Source organism: Procambarus clarkii, chromosome 29, assembly GCF_040958095.1.
Source record: "Procambarus clarkii isolate CNS0578487 chromosome 29, FALCON_Pclarkii_2.0, whole genome shotgun sequence".
In the NCBI taxonomy this organism is placed as follows: Eukaryota; Metazoa; Arthropoda; class Malacostraca; order Decapoda; family Cambaridae; genus Procambarus; species Procambarus clarkii.
The window spans coordinates 30,471,082-30,488,589 of NC_091178.1; the positions used below are offsets into that span (position 1 = coordinate 30,471,082).

The following is a 17,508-nucleotide window of genomic DNA, read 5'->3' on the forward strand; positions in this document are numbered from 1 at the left end:
ACATCAAATTAATCTAATAATTCGAAGGAGGAGTATCGGTGTTCGTCTGTTCTAAATAGGACTTCGACCCGTGAGCAGCCCCCTGGGGAATTATGTCGGAAAATCCGACACCATTTAATATATCATACAGACAAATAATAATAGCTGTGTTGTATAAACAAGTTACCCATAGAAAACGTAACTTGTAGTGGAATTACCGTCTAAAGAAAACGGGATATCATCACCACATACTATTATATTCACCACCTATTATGGTGGGAATTATTCTTAAATACATTAGTCTTAGGACTTTACCGTCATAAAAACATCTCATATAAATTAACTTAATTATCAATATTAAAGTAGAGTAAATGTGACCCTTCTATCACTTTCTGTCATCTGGACAATGTAAGCCAGGCGTCAGTGAGGAAGGAGGGGCAGCCATTGTTTATACTAGACCAGAGGCTCACGGGAGCAAATTCGGCTCCTGTTAATTTTACTTGGACGTAGTGTTATGGAAACCAAAGGTGTACCATTATCAACACGCTGTCAACAAATCAAGTTAAGTGTTCTTCCGAAACCCATGTATCTTTCATTTATGGCCTTAATGTCATTATATAGGGTGATTCGGTTAGAGCACGTGGTAGCCTCAAACTAAAGGTAATTAAGCCAGGTCTTCATTGTTCCATGTACAGTATTTTCTCTGATATACCTGTCATATATAGGATTCTGGCTTTACAGCTAGCGCCCTTTTGACAGGTCAAGATGAGGAAGCAAGACTTTGTGCACCAGTTACTGGGTGATGGAAGCTACCTCAAAGAGGATAATTTGGTGTCTACATCCTAGTTATACCTGTTTGGACTAAGGCCTGCTGTACTATAAGATAAGGAACCTTTTCAATGTATGTAGTTAATACTGTAGTTTGATTGGCTGCATATATATGAATTAATTTAATATAAACCCCCCTAATGTGTAGAGGATCGATTTGTGAGATTAAGAGATTATTGCAGAAATACAGTCCACTTATCATTATACAAATTGCTATCGAAGTATATAAATTAATGTAAATATAAATTCTATATATATTCATATAAATTAAATAAATATAAATCTCACAGGTCGGTTCCCACATGGAAGAACACTGCCCAAACCTACAACATAATGATGCCGTCAGCATACCCCACATGCTAATGACATCATTAGGGTAATCAGTCAGCATTCACATTTACTGACTATCCACACAACACCGTACATCTATATACATGCAAATGAAACACATAGAAATGACATTCACTTAAACAATGAAAATTATATCACTAGATAAATTATACAAAATTATACAGACCTGAGGGGTATCCACTGACATCCCTACAACACTGGCCTGCCTACCTCTGCAATGATGTAATTAACATGCGGCAACATGGCATTAATCTAGACTCTGAACGATTATATAGAATCGACAGAACTGGATCACTTACATGGTAAATCTCTACACTGACCGGTTACATACTCAAGTCAGTCTACACACAACATATATCTATATACATCTACATGTGTGGTACAGTGTATACATCCGTCTCCAGGTGTATCACAAACAGTCACCTGGACGTCAGTACAGACAGCTGTCTCTCAGCTGCTTCCCTCGCCTGGCAGGCGCTATGGGACAACACAGCTGTTACCAGAATTAACAACAGTCCTGAGACACTGTGACAATAATTATGTGTAACCACGATTTCCACTCTCATTACATTCATTTCCCCGGTCATGACCTCTCTTGTTGAAGAACACCTAGCTCGCTCCCACTTGCATCGACTAGGTGTGGCCCTAGGGTGTGACCAGGGCATGTGGCCAAGCATGGCCCAAGGTAGTGGCCAAGGCATGTGACCACCTCGTGGCCCTAAAGGGAGGCCACGGAGTAGTGCGGGGCGTCACAGCGCCCCATCTGGGCTGAGCTGGCGCTCAGGGTGGCCAGGGTGTGGCCATCACGTGGCCCCACTGTCTGGCCACTGAGCGGCGCTACACGCACATGTGGTTGCCTCAGACTGGCTGACTGGCGGCCACAGGCGTACACAACGTGGATGGGAGAGCACCCACACCCACATCATACCAGAGCATGTCTCGCTCGTACACCGGGTGTGATAATGGCCGACGTCACCACATGGTGGACACAGCAAGGTGGAATTCAAAGTCCAACAGGGGCCTGTAATATCACAACAATTACACTAGGAGGCCCTGCCCTTATTCCACCAATTGTCCGTTAATATAGACAGGATACTCGAACCCAATGTGAGCCAACATCTGATACACCATGAGGCCTGTCAGCTGCCTCATGGGTGAACACTGTCTCTTAGATTTTTACTGTTCTTTCCATATTCCTTGGCCCCATTTCACGCAAATTGGGCCTCGACACAACCCATGATCGCAGGAGTGCTATGCACAATGAGTAATAAGGATGATACAGCGATTAACGGTGGTGGAGATGGCAGACGCCACCCCCACCCAGGGTCACCTTCTTCTCAGCTCGCCGCCCAGCTCAGACTGAAGATTTTGGCAGGCATAGGGAAACAAATGCCGGTCTCCCCCCTACCTTGTCTTGACCAATCAGCACAAAGCCGGCACAGCCTAAGATGCCGCTCCCAATCACCTCCTTTCGCGCCAAAAACTCACCACGAAGCTGAGGTGCCTAGACCAATCACAGACACCCTCACCATGGGACGCCATGAGGCGTCCCATGACGTCACAAGGAGGGGGAGGCCTAGGACAGTGGCGCCATACCTCACATGGTGGGGGAGGCGACGCTCACCCCTTTGTCCCCTCCCCCACATCTAAACCATTGGCGAGTCAAGTATCCACCTACACCTCACTCTCAAATCACATTTTCCCAGAAAACAGACTAAGTTCTGTAACTCCCTCTACAAAGCAGTCACAGACCTCTGGCTAGTCTTAAACGATGGTCCTTAGCATAAGCTTTCATCCAACACCACACAAGTGCATATAGTTTGAAAACTTTCTGTCTAGAGTCCTAAAGCGACTCTAGCCTAATCTAGAAAACTAGAAAAACTAGCTGAGGGAATTTTCAATCCCTCACACTGGGCTTATAGCCTCTATCACATCCAACTCTAGTAAATACGTCCTTACTTCCCCACTGGTAATCTCAAACTCTTCTAGTGGTTCTTGGTTAACTATTCCCTCTCTTATCTCTGGAATTTCTCCTTGCTCTAAGGTGAAGACCTCCTGGAATTTCTTATTCAGTTCCTCACACACTTTCCTGTCGTTTGTAGTGAATCCTTCGGCCCCCTATCCTTATTTTCATTGCCTGTTCTTTTACTGCAGTTTTTCTCCTGATGTGGCTGGGCAGCAATTTAGGTTGAGTCTTTGGTTTGCTTGCGATGTTATTTTCGTATTGTCTTTCTGCCTCTCTTCCCATCCTGACATATTCATTCCTGGCACTCTGGTATCTTTCACTGCTCTCAAGTGTCCTGTTATTCCTATAGTTTCTCCACACCCTTGTACTTTGCTGCTTTGCTAGCCTATATCTCCAATTAAACCATGGGTTTCTCATCTTCATTTCATTGTTTTCCTTTTGGAGCAGGACAATCTTGTTTGCTGCTTCCTTGCACTTCTGCGTGATGAAATCCATCATGGCATGGCCTGTCTTTCCCATGAGCTCTGTTAGCCATGTTATATCTGTTAGGAATTTTCTTAACTCCTCATAGTTTCCTTTTCGGAACGCCAGTTTTCTGTTTTCAGTACCCCTCCTCGAGTTCAATAACCCTTCCTCAACCAGATACTGATGCGTGCTATCCACCAGGCAACGAGGCCCCTAGTGTGTGTGTGTGTGTGTGTGTGTGTGTGTGTGTGTGTGTGTGTGTGTGTGTGTGTGTGTGTGTGTGTGTGTGTGTGTGTGTGTGTGTGTGTGTGTGTGTGTGTGTGTGTGTGCGTGTGTGTGTTTACTCACCTAGTTGTGTTTGCGGGGGTTGAGATCTGGCTCTTTGGTCCCGCCTCTCAACCGTCAATCAACAGGTGTACAGGTTCCTGAGCCTATTGGACTCTATCATATCTACACTTGAAACTGTGTATGGAGTCAGCCTCCACCATATTGCTTCCTAATGCATTCCATTTGTCAATCACTCTAACACTAAAAAGAGTTCTTTCTAATATCTCTGTGGCTCATTTGGGCACTGAGTTTCCACCAGTGTCCCCTAGTGCGTGTGCCCCTTGTGTTAAATAGCCTGTCTTTATCAACCCTGACAATTCCCTTGAGAATCTTGAATGTGGTGATCATGTCCCCCCTAACTCTTCTGTCTTCCAACGAAGTGAGGTTTAATTCCCGTAGTCTCTCCTCGTAGCTCATACCTCTCAGCTCGGGTACTAGTCTGGTGGCAAACCTTTGAACCTTTTCCAGTTTAGTCTTATGCTTGACTAGATATGGACTCCATGCTGGAGCCGCATACTCCAGGTTTGGCCTGACATATGTGGTATATATTGTTCTGAAAGATTCCTTACACAAGTTTCTAAAGGCCGTTCTTATGTTAGCCAACCTGGCATATGCTGCTGATGTTATCCTCTTGATATGAGCATCAGGGGACAGGTCTGGCGTGATATCAACCCCCAGGTCTTTCTCTCTCTCTGACTCTTGAAGTATCTCATCTCCCAAATGATACCTTGTATCTGGTCTCCTGCTTCCTACCCCTATCTTCATTACATTACATTTGCTTGGGTTAAACTCTAACAGCCATTTGTTCGACCATTCATGCAGCTTGTCCAGGTCTTTTTGAAGCCTCAAGCTGTCCTCCTCTGTCTTAATCCTTCTCATAATTTTGGTGTCATCAGCAAACATTGAGAGGAATGAGTCTATACCCTCTGGGAGATCATTTACGTATATCAGAAACAGGATAGGTCCAAGCACAGAGCCCTGTGGGACTCCACTGGTGACTTTAAGCCATTCTGAGGTCTCACCCCTCACTGTAACTCTCTGCTTCCTATTGCTTAGGTACTCCCTTATCCACTGGAGCGCCCTACCAGTTTCTCCTGCCTGTTTCTCCAACTTGTGCATCAACCTTTTATGGGGTACTATGTCAAAGGCTTTCCCACAATCCAAAAAAATGCAGTCCGCCCATCCTTCTCTTTTTTGCTTAATCTTTGTCACCTGATCGTAGAATTCTATCAAGCCTGTAAGGCAAGATTTACCCTCCCTGAACCCATGTTGATGGGTTGTCACAAAGTCTCTTCTCTCCAGATGTGTTAATAGGTTTTTTCTCACAATCTTCTCCATCACGTTGCATGGTATACAAGTTAAGGACACTGGCCTGTAGTTAAGTGCCTCTTGTCTGTCACCCTTTTTGTATATTGGTACTACATTAGCAGTCTTCCATATTTCTGGTAGGTCTCCCGTTTCCAGTGACCTACTATACACTATGGAGAGTGGCAAGCAAAGTGCTCCTGCACACTCTTTCAATACCCATGGTGAGATTCCATCCGGCCCAACAGCTTTTCTCACATCCAGCTCCAATAGGTGCTTCTTGACCTCATCTCTTGTAATTTCGAACCTTTCCAAGGTCACCTGGTTTGCTGCCACCTCTTCTAGCGCCGCGACATTTCCCTGTTATATTGTAAAGACCTCCTGTTACCTTTTGTTGAGTTATTCACACACCTCTTTGTCATTCTCTGTGTACCTGTCCTCGCCCACCCTAAGTTTCATCACCTGTTCCTTCACTGTTGTCTTCCTCCTGATGTGACTGTGTAGTAGCTTTGGTTCGGTCTTGGCTTTATTAGCTATATAATTTTCATACCTTTTCTCAGCTGATCTTCTCACACTAACATACTCGTTCCTGGTTCTCTGGTATCTCTCTCTACTTTCTGGTGTTCTGTTATTACGGAAGTACCTCCATGCCCTTTTGTTCAGCTCCTTTGCTTTCATACATTCCCTATTAAACCACGGATTCTTCTTTTGCTTCTCTGTTTTTTCCTGTTGGGCTAGGACAAACCTGCTTACAGCCTCCTGACATTTTTGGGTGACATAGTCCATCATGTCTTGTACGGACTTGGTTCCGAGTTCTGTGTCCCAATGTATATCCCATAGGAATTTATTCATCTCTTCATAGTTTCCCTTTCGGTACGCCAGCCTTTTGTTTCCCAGTTCTTTTTTGGGGGTGATAATTTCTAGCTCAACCAGGTACTCAAAGCTCAATACACTATGATCACTCATTCCAAAGGGGGCTTCCAACTTAACTTCCCTCATATCCGACTCATTTAGGGTAAATATCAGATCAAGCAAGGCTGGTTCATCCCCTCCTCTCATTCTTGTCGGTCCCTTGACGTGTTGACTTAGAAAGTTTCTTGTTGCCACATCCAGCAGCTTAGCTCTCCATGTGTCTGGGCCTCCATGTGGGTCTCTGTTCCCCCATCTATCTTCCAATGGTTGAAGTCTCCCAGTATTAATAGCCTGGATCCGTTCCTGCTAGCCACAGAAGCTGCTGTCTCCATTTATTGATGGTGGCCAAGTTGTTTCTATCATATGTCTGTCTGGGTCTTCTGTCATTCGGTGGGGGGTTATATATGACTACAACTATAATTTCCTGTCCTCCAGTTGCTATGGTGTGTGTGTGTGTGTGTGTGTGTGTGTGTGTGTGTGTGTGTGTGTGTGTGTGTGTGTGTGTGTGTGTGTGTGTGTGTGTGTGTGTGTGTGTGTGTGTGTATGTATGTGTGTGTGTATTCACCTAGTTGTGCTTGCGGGGGTTGAGCTCTGCTCTTTCGTTCCACCTCTCAACTGTCAATCAACTGTTTCTACAACTACTACATTTTTTCCCCACACCCAACGCACACACACACACATACACACACACCCACACACACACACACACACACACACACACACACACACACACACACACACACACACACACACACACACACACACACACACACACACCAGGAAGCAGCCCGTGACAGCTGACTAACTCCCAGGTACCTATTTACTGCTAGGTAACAGGAGCATAGGGTGAAAAGAAACTCTGCCTATCGTTTCTCGCCTACGCCCTTGATCGAACCTGGGACCACAAGATCACGTGCCCAGCGTGCTGTTCGCTCGGCCGGCCGGCTTCCAGGTGTGTGTGTGTGTGTGTACTCACCTAATTGTACTCACCTAATTGTGCTTGCGGGGGTTGAGCTCTGGCTCTTTGGTCCCGCCTCTCAACCGTCAATCAACAGGTGTACAGGATCCTGAGCTTACTGGGCTCTATCATATCTACACTGTGTATGGTGTCAGCCTCCACCACATCACTTCCTAATGCATTCCATTTGTCAACCACTCTGACACTAAAAATGTTCTTTATAATATCTCTGTGGCTCATTTGGACACTCAGTTTCCACCTGTGACCCCTAGTGCGTGTGCCCCTTGTGTTAAATAGCCTGTCTTTATCTACCTTATCAATTCCCTTGAGAATATTGAATGTGGTGATCATGTCCCCTCTAACTCTTCTGTCTTCCAGCGAAGTGAGGTTTAATTCCCGTAGCCTCTCCTCGAAGCTCATACCTCTCTGCTCAGGTACTAGTCTGGTGGCAAACCTTTGAACCTTTTCCAGGTTGGTCTTATCCTTGACTAGATATGGACTCCATGCTGGGGCTGCATACTCCTGGCCTGACATATGTGGTATACAAAGTTCCGAATGATTCCTTACACAATTTTCTGAATGCCGTTCTTATGTTGGCTAGTCTGGTATTTGTCGCTGATGTTATCCTCTTGATATGGGCTGCAGGGGTCAGGTCTGGCGTGATGTCAACCCCCAAGTGTGTGTGTGTGTGTGTGTGTGTGTGTGTTTACTAGTTGTGTTTACTAGTTGTGTTTTTGCGGGGGTTGAGCTTTGCTCTTTCGGCCCGCCTCTCAACTGTCAATCAACTGTTTACTAACTACTTTTTTTTTTTTTTTTTTTTTTTTTTTTTTTTTTTTTTTTTTTTTTCCACACCACACACACCCCAGGAAGCAGCCCGTGACAGCTGACTAACTCCCAGGTACCTATTTACTGCTAGGTAACAGGGGCACTTAGGGTGAAAGAAACTTTGCCCATTTGTTTCTGCTTCGTGCGGGAATCGAACCCGCGCCACAGAATTACGAGTCCTGCGTGCTATCCACCAGGCAACGAGGCCCCTAGTGTGTGTGTGTGTGTGTGTGTGTGTGTGTGTGTGTGTGTGTGTGTGTGTGTGTGTGTGTGTGTGTGTGTGTGTGTGTGTGTGTGTGTGAGAGAGAGAGAGAGAGAGTTTGCGTGCTCAGTTTGGTTTACGTTTCTTCGTGTTTGGTGATCATGAATGTATCCGTACTTTTGTTCGTTCAGAATTTTGAGCTGATAATTCATACACGCCAGAGTCTGGGAATGTTTTATTCGTGTGATAATTAATATGTGAATATTCGTTTTGATGTGTGTCAGACCACTAATCTTTTCTTGTTATTTAATTAGGCCACTCCTTAGGTAAAGGAGAAATATATACATCTCATTTCTAGTTTCGAGAAATAATTAGCGCACTTTCCACACTTCAAATGCTGGCAATTAGACTTTAATTCCTGGTAAATTACTGAGGCTCTGTCTTAAGCAGGGAAGGAATTTTTTTTTTTCAGACTAGAGGATCTTCAATCACTTTTTAATTACTTTTTCGCCATAATGTGAAAGTTGATCAACGATATATTTAGAAATTTTAGTTTTAGAGAATCAGTGTGAGGTAGAAGAGGTTGAGAGGGCACTTTTGAGCACTAACATCGGATAATGTTTTAATATTTATCTGATAATGTGTGATACTCAGATAAATATCAGAGCACACAGAAGTCCTGCTTGATATTACTTTGTGTAACTATGAAAATCCTGCAGTTATTAGTTTCTTTTCATTTGAAGGAACGAGCCCTGATGAGGCAAACTAATAGTCAGAGGTGTAAACTCTACACACCTGCAGTGGTCAAACTCAACATACCTGCAAGGAAAAACTCTCCACACACCTACCTGGTAAACTCTAGAGAGCTAGAGTGCCTTAATTGAAAATTTTTGCAGTGGATATAGTCTGAATGTGTACTGTCTCTTATTTGTTCAAGTCTGTGCCGTCTGAAGCCTTCATACCTGCAGATTGTAAATTCTGCACATATCCTGTATGTAAACTGTACTCACCTTCAGTGAGTACAGTTTACTGTTTAGAGTAGAATTTATTTTAGTACATGTAGAGCTTAACTCTATATGCCTACTGATGGTAAATTGTACTCACCTATAATGAATATAATGTAACCACCTGCTTTAGGTAAACTCTACACACATCAAATGTATAGTTTTTACACACCTGGAATGTTTCAACCCTGTACACACACCAGGAATGTTTCAACCCTGTACACACACCTGGAATGTTTCAACCCTGTACACACATCTGGAATGTTTCAACCATTTACACACACCTGGAATGTTTCAACCCTGTACACACACCTGGAATGTTTCAACCCTGTACACACACCTGGAATGTTTCAACCCCTGTACACACACCTGGAATGTTTCAACCCTGTACACACACCTGGAATGTTTCAACCTTGTACACACTCCTGGAATGTTTCAACCCTGTACACACACCTGGAATGTTTCAACCCCTGTACACACACCTGGAATGTTTCAACCCTGTACACACCTGGAATGTTTCAACCCTGTACACACACCTGGAATGTTTCAACCCCTGTACACACACCTGGAATGTTTCAACCCTGTACACACACCTGGAATGTTTCAACCTTGTACACACTCCTGGAATGTTTCAACCCTGTACACACACCTGGAATGTTTCAACCCCTGTGCACACACCTGGAATGTTTCAACCCTGTACACACACCTGGAATGTTTCAACCCTGTACACACACCTGGAATGTTTCAACCCCTGTACACACACCTGGAATGTTTCAACCCTGTACACACACCTGGAATGTTTCAACCCTGTACACACACCTGGAATGTTTCAACCCTGTACACACACCTGGAATGTTTCAACCCTGTACACACACCTGGAATGTTTCAACCCCTGTACACACACCTGGAATGTTTCAACCCTGTACACACACCTGGAATCTTTCAACCCTGTACACACACCTGGAATGTTTCAACCCTGTACACACACCTGGAATGTTTCAACCCTGTACACACACCTGGAATGTTTCAACCCTGTACACACACCTGTTGTGTACAATCTGTACTCCTGCAGTATCAGAACTGTGAACATCTCGAGTGTGTACTGTGTTACCCATTGCTGATTTGTTCCCCAGTCAAGTTATTCCATTTATAACCAATCGTCTTTAATAACACCTCCTGTTTTGCGTATTGGTCAGTAGTATGGGTGGCAGAAGACAGGCATAATAATAATGTTGATGGTGATTGGTACGTTCAATACAAACATGTGCCATGAAGCTCGGAACCAGTTCATCATTCATTTCAAAGAGCAATATATTTAATTGTATATCCCATTCTCTGACACTATATGAACCTTACCCTTTGAAACTTCACAAGTTTACACTTCTCCATAATAACAACTCTTCCTAGTTCTGTTGTTGAATAAATACGACCAACACTTTTAAACACGTATTGCAAGCTTCACCAATCACTCCATTAGAGTACTCCTCAGTCCTACGTGCTCTCTGATCAACACTACGTGCTCTCTGATCAACACTACGTGCTCTCTGATCAACACTACGTGCTCTCTGATCAACACTACGTGCTCTCTCATCAATCCTATGCGCTCTCCGATCAATCAAACGTGCTCTCTGATCAATCCTACGCGCTCTCTGAACCACTCTACGTGCTCTCTCATCAATCCTACGCGCTCTCTGAACCACTCTACCTGCTCTCTCATCATTCCTACACACTCTTTGATCAATCCTATGCGCTCTCCGATCAATCGTACGCGCTCTCTGATCAATCGTACGCGCTCTCTGATCAATCCTAAGCACTCTCTGATCATTCCTATGCACTCTCTGATCAGTCCTACGCTGTCTATGATCCCACACTACTAATGCACATTACCGGACCCTATGTTTAGGCACCTTGTCTCATCCATATGATACACTGAAGGACTCTTTGGCACTGAAGGACTTTTTGCCACTGGTTGACTCTTTAGTACTACAGGGCTCTTTGGCACTAAAGGACTCTTTGGCACTGAAAGACTGTTTGACACTGAAGGACTCTTTTGCTCTGAAGGACTCTTTGACACTGAAGGACTCTTTGGTACTGAAGGACTCTTTGGCACTGAACGATTCTTTGGTTCTGAAGGATTTTTGACACAAAAGAACTCTTTGGTACTGAAGAACTCTTTGGCACTGAAGGACTCTTTGGCTCTGAAGGACTCTTTGGCACTGAAGGATTCTTTGACTCTAAAAGACTCTTTAGCACTAAGGAACTCTGACTCTGTAGGACTCTTCGGCACTGAAGGACTCTTCGGCACTGAAGGACTCTTAGGCTCTTAAGGACCCTTTCGCACTGAAGGACTCGTTGGTACCGAAGGACTCTTTGTTACTGAAGGACTCTTTGGCACTGAGGGATTCTTTGGTACTGAAGGACTCTTAGGCACAAAAGGACTCTTTGTTACTGAAGGACTCTTTGGTACTGAAGGACTCCTTGATACTGAAGGACTCTTTGGTACTGAAGGATTCTTTGGTACTGAAGGATTCTTTGGTACTGAAGGACTCATTGGTACTGATGGACTCATTGGTACTGAAGGACTCATTGGTACTGAAGGACTCATTGGTACTGAAGGACTCATTGGTACTGAGAGACTCTTTGGCTCTGAAAGATTGTTTGCCACTGATGGACTTTTGCTCTGAAGGACTCTTTGGCACTGAAGGACTCTTTGGCACTGAAGGACTCTTTGGAACTGAAGAACTCTTTGGCACTGAAGGACTCTTTGGAATTGAAGGACTCTTTGGCACTGAAATACTCTTTGGCTCTGGAGGATTTTTTGACACTAAAGAACTCTTTGGTACTGAAGAACTCTTTGGTACTGAAGGACTCTTTGGCTCTGAAGGACTCTTTGACACTGATGGACTCTTTGACGCTAAAGACCTCTTTGGTACTAAGGAACTCTGACTCTAAAGGACTCTTTGGCACTAAGGAACACTGACTCTGAAGGACTCTTCGGCACTGAAGGACTCTTTGGCTCTGAAGGACTCTACGGCACTGAAGGACTCTTTGGCTCTGAAGGACTCTTTAGCACTGAAGGACTCTTTGACTCTGAAGGACTCTTTGGCTCTGAAGGACTCTTTGGCTCTGAAGGACTCTTTGGCACTGAAGGACTCTTTGGCTCTTAAGGACTCTTTGGTACTGAAGGACTCTTTGGCTCTGAAGGACTCTTTGGTGCTGAAGGACTCTTTGGCATTGAAGGACTCTTTGGCTCTGAAGGACTCTTTGGCTCTGAAGGACTCTTTGGCTCTGAAGGACTCTTTGGTACTGAAGGGCTCTTTGGCTCTGAAGGACTCTTTGGCTCTGAAGGACTCTTTGGCTCTGAAGGGCTCTTTGGCTCTGAAGGACTGTTTGGCTCTGAATGACTCTTTGGCACTGAAGGACTCTTTGGCTCTGAAGGACTCTTTGGCACTGAAGGACTATTTGGCACTAATGGACTATTTGGCACTGAAGGACTCTTTGGCACTGAAGGACTCTTTGGAACTAATGGACTATTTGACTCTGAAGGACTCTTTGGCTCTGAAGGATTCTTTGGCACTAATGGACTCTTTGGCATTGAAGGACTCTTTGGCACTGAATTACTCTTTGGCATTGAAGGACTTTTTGGCTCTGAAGGACTCTTTGGCACTGAAGACTCTTTGGCACTGAAGGACTCTTTGGCACTGAGGACTCTTTGGCACTGAAGGACTCTTTGGCACTGAGGACTCTTTGGCACTGAAGGACTCTTTGGGACTGAAGGACAGCTTTGTGTCTGATCACCTTCATGATCGAGGATCGGACTCAAAAGAAGTCACTCGACGCTCCGCTCCACTGAGACTTCGTCTTTCTGGGTGCCAGATGCATCCCTAATTACTCAAGCCAAACTCAGCTAAGCCATACCTAACCGTACCTAACCTAACCTATCCTAACCTAACGTTAGCTAACCTAACCTAACGTTAGCTAACCTAACCTAACCTAACCTAACCTAACCTAACCTTTGGTCATGATGAGGACAAAATTAGTCATAGTTTTTGACGCTGCGATTACTAATCGGAGAAAGTATGCATTTAGATAACAATATGTCATAAAATTCTCCAGGACTGTAATATATTTGTAATATTAAATATAATCTCCATGACCCATAACTGGAGGATCTATCACACTTTAAAATTATTTACTCTCTCATAGGCTTTGTTCTGAACCTAACTAATATAAACTTCTATTTTTTTTAAATTAAAAGGTTTGTGTCACTATTTAGTAAATAAAACAAAACTTTACAATTGAAAAAAAAAAAATAATTTGCTTCATTTGCTCATTCGTCTTGATTCATTTGTTCTATAATATATCCACAAATATTATAGGTAGGCAAAGATCTAATTTTCATCTCTATGTGCAAATAGATCTAAACACTTAAGCAATAACCATCTCTCAAACACTGACAGACACACACACACACGGACAAAATTGCAACATTGCTTAAAGTGTGATTCACAATGCTCAAAACATTTTATTACAATCCAAAGATCAGTTTGTTCCACAACATTATTATATGTATTAGCGAAAAATCATTAATAAAGTACATTCTAAGTAAGTGACATATAAATTCGAATTATTCTAAGAATTATTTTTATTTCAGCAGTGATATTTCCAAAAATATAAATAATTAATTTCTTAGGGAAGTGAGGCATAAAATATCCAGAGGTACAACAAATATATTTTAGAGCCAAGCAAAAACTTCCTAGGAACAAATATTGAAGATAATGAAAATTTGCAGCTTATTGAGCAAGAGTTTGATTTATACATATATGAATTTATTAAAATATTCTACATTGAAAAACAAATAATGAGTTTTTTTTTTAGTCCTAATAGGTGAAGAAGTGTGCAACACAAGACGTAGAAATAGGCAATTGAAAATAGAGATAGAACCTTCCACAGACTAACAGATATCAAAACTAGAGAAATGATTGAGTGTAAACTATTAAAAGACTTTCACTTCCATTTCGCTCTGAGTTAGAGAAGAGTCCTATGATCTCTCTCATATGACATGACATTCACTAATCCACTTATTGAGTTAACTAATTACGGCATAACTGACATTTGAGAAAACAAGACTTTGTTAAACTAACTTGAGAGTTAAACCAACACTAAACAGCGGACCGAATGACCTTATCAGCCGTGAACAAACTCATGCTATCACAAGTTGCCTATCTTTCTTCACGTATTCAACAGAGAGTATCACAATACTAACTCATTCTTTTCATAGTAATTTAACCCCAATTTAAACAATATATTTGAGATTTTCTATGTCGTAAAAGCACGAGGGAAACTTTTGAGAGGAAATCAGCGTTGTAAACTGACCCTATAATTGGTAGACTGGAATCACCCACATTTACCCTGGAGATAAAATATTATAAGCGTTCTACTACAAGTCTGCTTCATTTGAAGGACATCAGTTGAAGAATTTATTTTAATGAACCATTAGAGAGTCTTTCTGATAATTAAGAAATCCTTGACTGAGAAGTTGGAGCTCATGCGCTCCTCAGCTTTCCTCAGCGCTCCTCAGCTTCACTTACGCTCCTCAGCTTTCCTCAGCGCTCCTCAGCTTCACTTACGCTCCTCAGCTTTCCTCAGCGCTCCTCAGCTTCACTTACGCGCCTCAGCTTTCCTCAGCGTTCCGCAGATTTCCTCAGTTTCCGCCAGAAAGTGCTGAAAGTTTCCAGCCAGTTTGTTAGAGTCTTCTACGCCCATGACCATCAATGGGCTGGCATCTATGCAACATGTCCTCGTTTATTACACCATCAACTAAAAATTGCAGTGTTATAGTGAAATTTAATTTACAGCAAAGTTGACATTTCCCTGGACTCTTAAGAACACGGATTCGACAGATGATAATAGATGGGTGGATGTATGGTTAGATGGATGCGGAGATCTATGGGTAATAAGATTGATGGATAGAGGGATGTGCAGATGGGTAGATGATCCACAGAGGGATATATATATATATATATATATATATATATATATATATATATATATATATATATATATATATATATATATATATATATATATATATCCCTCTGTGGATATATATACAAATAGACGGAGTAGCAATGGGCTCCCCCTTAGGAGTCTTATTTGCTAATTTTTATATGGATACCATCGAAGACAGAGTCTTCAGTAGCAGACAAAAACCAACTGTATATTGACGTTATGTAGATGACATATTCGTGATAGTAAAAGACTCAGATGAACTAATTGTTCTAAAAAGCCATCTAGAGAGAGAGTCAGTACTCCGATTTACACATGAAAATAGTAAAAATAACAGTCTGCCATTCTTGGATGTACTAAAAACAAAAACAGGAACCTCTTTAAGCACCAACGTATATGCTAAGTCTACCAACATAGGATTATGCCTGAACGGTAGAAGTGAGTGCCCCCAAAGATACAAAGCCAGTGTTCTCAATGCTTATATTCAGTGCTTACCCACTGCTCTGAATGGAGCAACGTGAGTAGAGAGTTTGAAAGAGTAACTCAGGTATTGGTGAACAACGGATATAGCAACGCGGAAATAAACGCTGCTATAAGAAGATACCTGGACCGTTGGTAAAATCCTGAACCCAGAACAGAAACCACAATACCTCCAATAAAATTATATTACAAATCAATCATGCACAGTGAACATATAAAAGAGGAAAGAATAATGAAAGAAATAATCCGTAAAGGAGTAAAAAGCATTACTCCTAACCAAAACATAAACCTGATAATATTCTACAAAACCAAGAAGACTTCCGAACTCCTTATCAAAAACAGCCCGAAGCCGACGGAGAACCCTCGACAGCAGTCAAGCGTTGTATACATGTACACTTACCCTAATGAAGGATGTAACCTTCAATGTAAGTACATAGGTATGACGTCGACCAAGCTGACGAGGCGTTTGACATGCCATCTTCAATCCGGTGCCCCTAGGAATCACATGAGACAAGCCCCATGACATCACCCTAACAAGAGAAATGTTGAACAAAAATACCTGTATAATAGATAAAACCCAAGATGCAAGAAGATTTCAAATTCTTGAAGCAATTCACATAAGAATAGAACAACCTACCATGAACACCCAAATCACGGAACTATTTACTCTACACACCATGAGAGTAAGGACAAGACCAGAACATAACGATGCCAACATAGAAGACAATGTCCAACATAACAGGCCAATTACACTTGATTAATCTTTGTATGTAGTTAGCAGCTGCCTCGTATGGGCCAAAAGGCCTTCCGCAGTTACCTCTATTCTTATGTTCTTATGTTTCACCCCCCCTCCCTTTATCCCTTATGTATCCCACCATGTTTTCACCTTTATTGTCTTATCACCTGACCCAGTACGGGTATAAAATCAACCTAACCTGAAAATTATTTTCACTTGAGAAAGAACCATGGAGGTTCGAAACGTTGTGCAAATTGTATAAATAAGTGTAATACATTCTATAGTAATTAACTTCTTTTCTTCACCTTAAAATTACGAAAATGAGTTTTGGAGAACTCCTATTTCAGCTAAGCCCTGATGCTGAGAAAATAGTTAGAGGGATAGAAGCCCTAAATCAAAAGATAGTAAATACAGAATATGCGGTCATATTCAATGAGACATGTTTGAAAGAAAACCTGCTGCCAGTATACACCAATATATATATATATATATATATATATATATATATATATATATATATATATATATATATATATATATATATATATATATATATATGTATATATATATATATATATATATATATATATATATATATATATATGCGAACAAGCCTGAATGGTCCCCAGGACAATATGCAACTGAAAACTCACACCCCAGAAGTGACTCGAACCCATACTCCCAGGAGCCACGCAACTGGTATGTACAAGACGCCTTAATCCACTTGACCATCACGACCGGACAAAATGAGGTGATAGCCGAGGCTATTTGAATCACCCCACCGCCGGCACTCGGATAGTAATCTTGGGCATAGCATTTTACCAAATCACCTCATTCTTTGGGGCACACGTGAGGAACACAAATGCGAACAAGCCTGAATGGTCCCCAGGACAATATGCAACTGAAATCTCACACCCCAGAAGTGACTCGAACCCATACTCCCAGGAGCCACGCAACTGGTATGTACAAGACGCCTTAATCCACTTGACCATCACGACCGGACAAAATGAGGTGATAGCCGAGGCTATTTGAATCACCCCACCGCCGGCACTCGGATAGTAATCTTGGGCATAGCATTTTACCAAATCACCTCATTCTTTGGGGCACACGTGAGGAACACAAATGCGAACAAGCCTGAATGGTCCCCAGGACAATATGCAA

The 17,508-nt window shown here is 42.5% G+C and overlaps 1 protein-coding gene across 1 annotated transcript; it reads right to left on the reverse strand.

Annotated features, from left to right (window-relative positions):
• Positions 1-11,445: 11,445 nt before the first annotated feature.
• Positions 11,446-11,745, reverse strand: LOC138369690 (IgA FC receptor-like). Its single transcript, XM_069333123.1, has one exon. The coding sequence runs from the start codon at positions 11,743-11,745 to the stop codon at positions 11,446-11,448; it is 300 nt and encodes a 99-aa protein (XP_069189224.1).
• Positions 11,746-17,508: the final 5,763 nt, after the last annotated feature.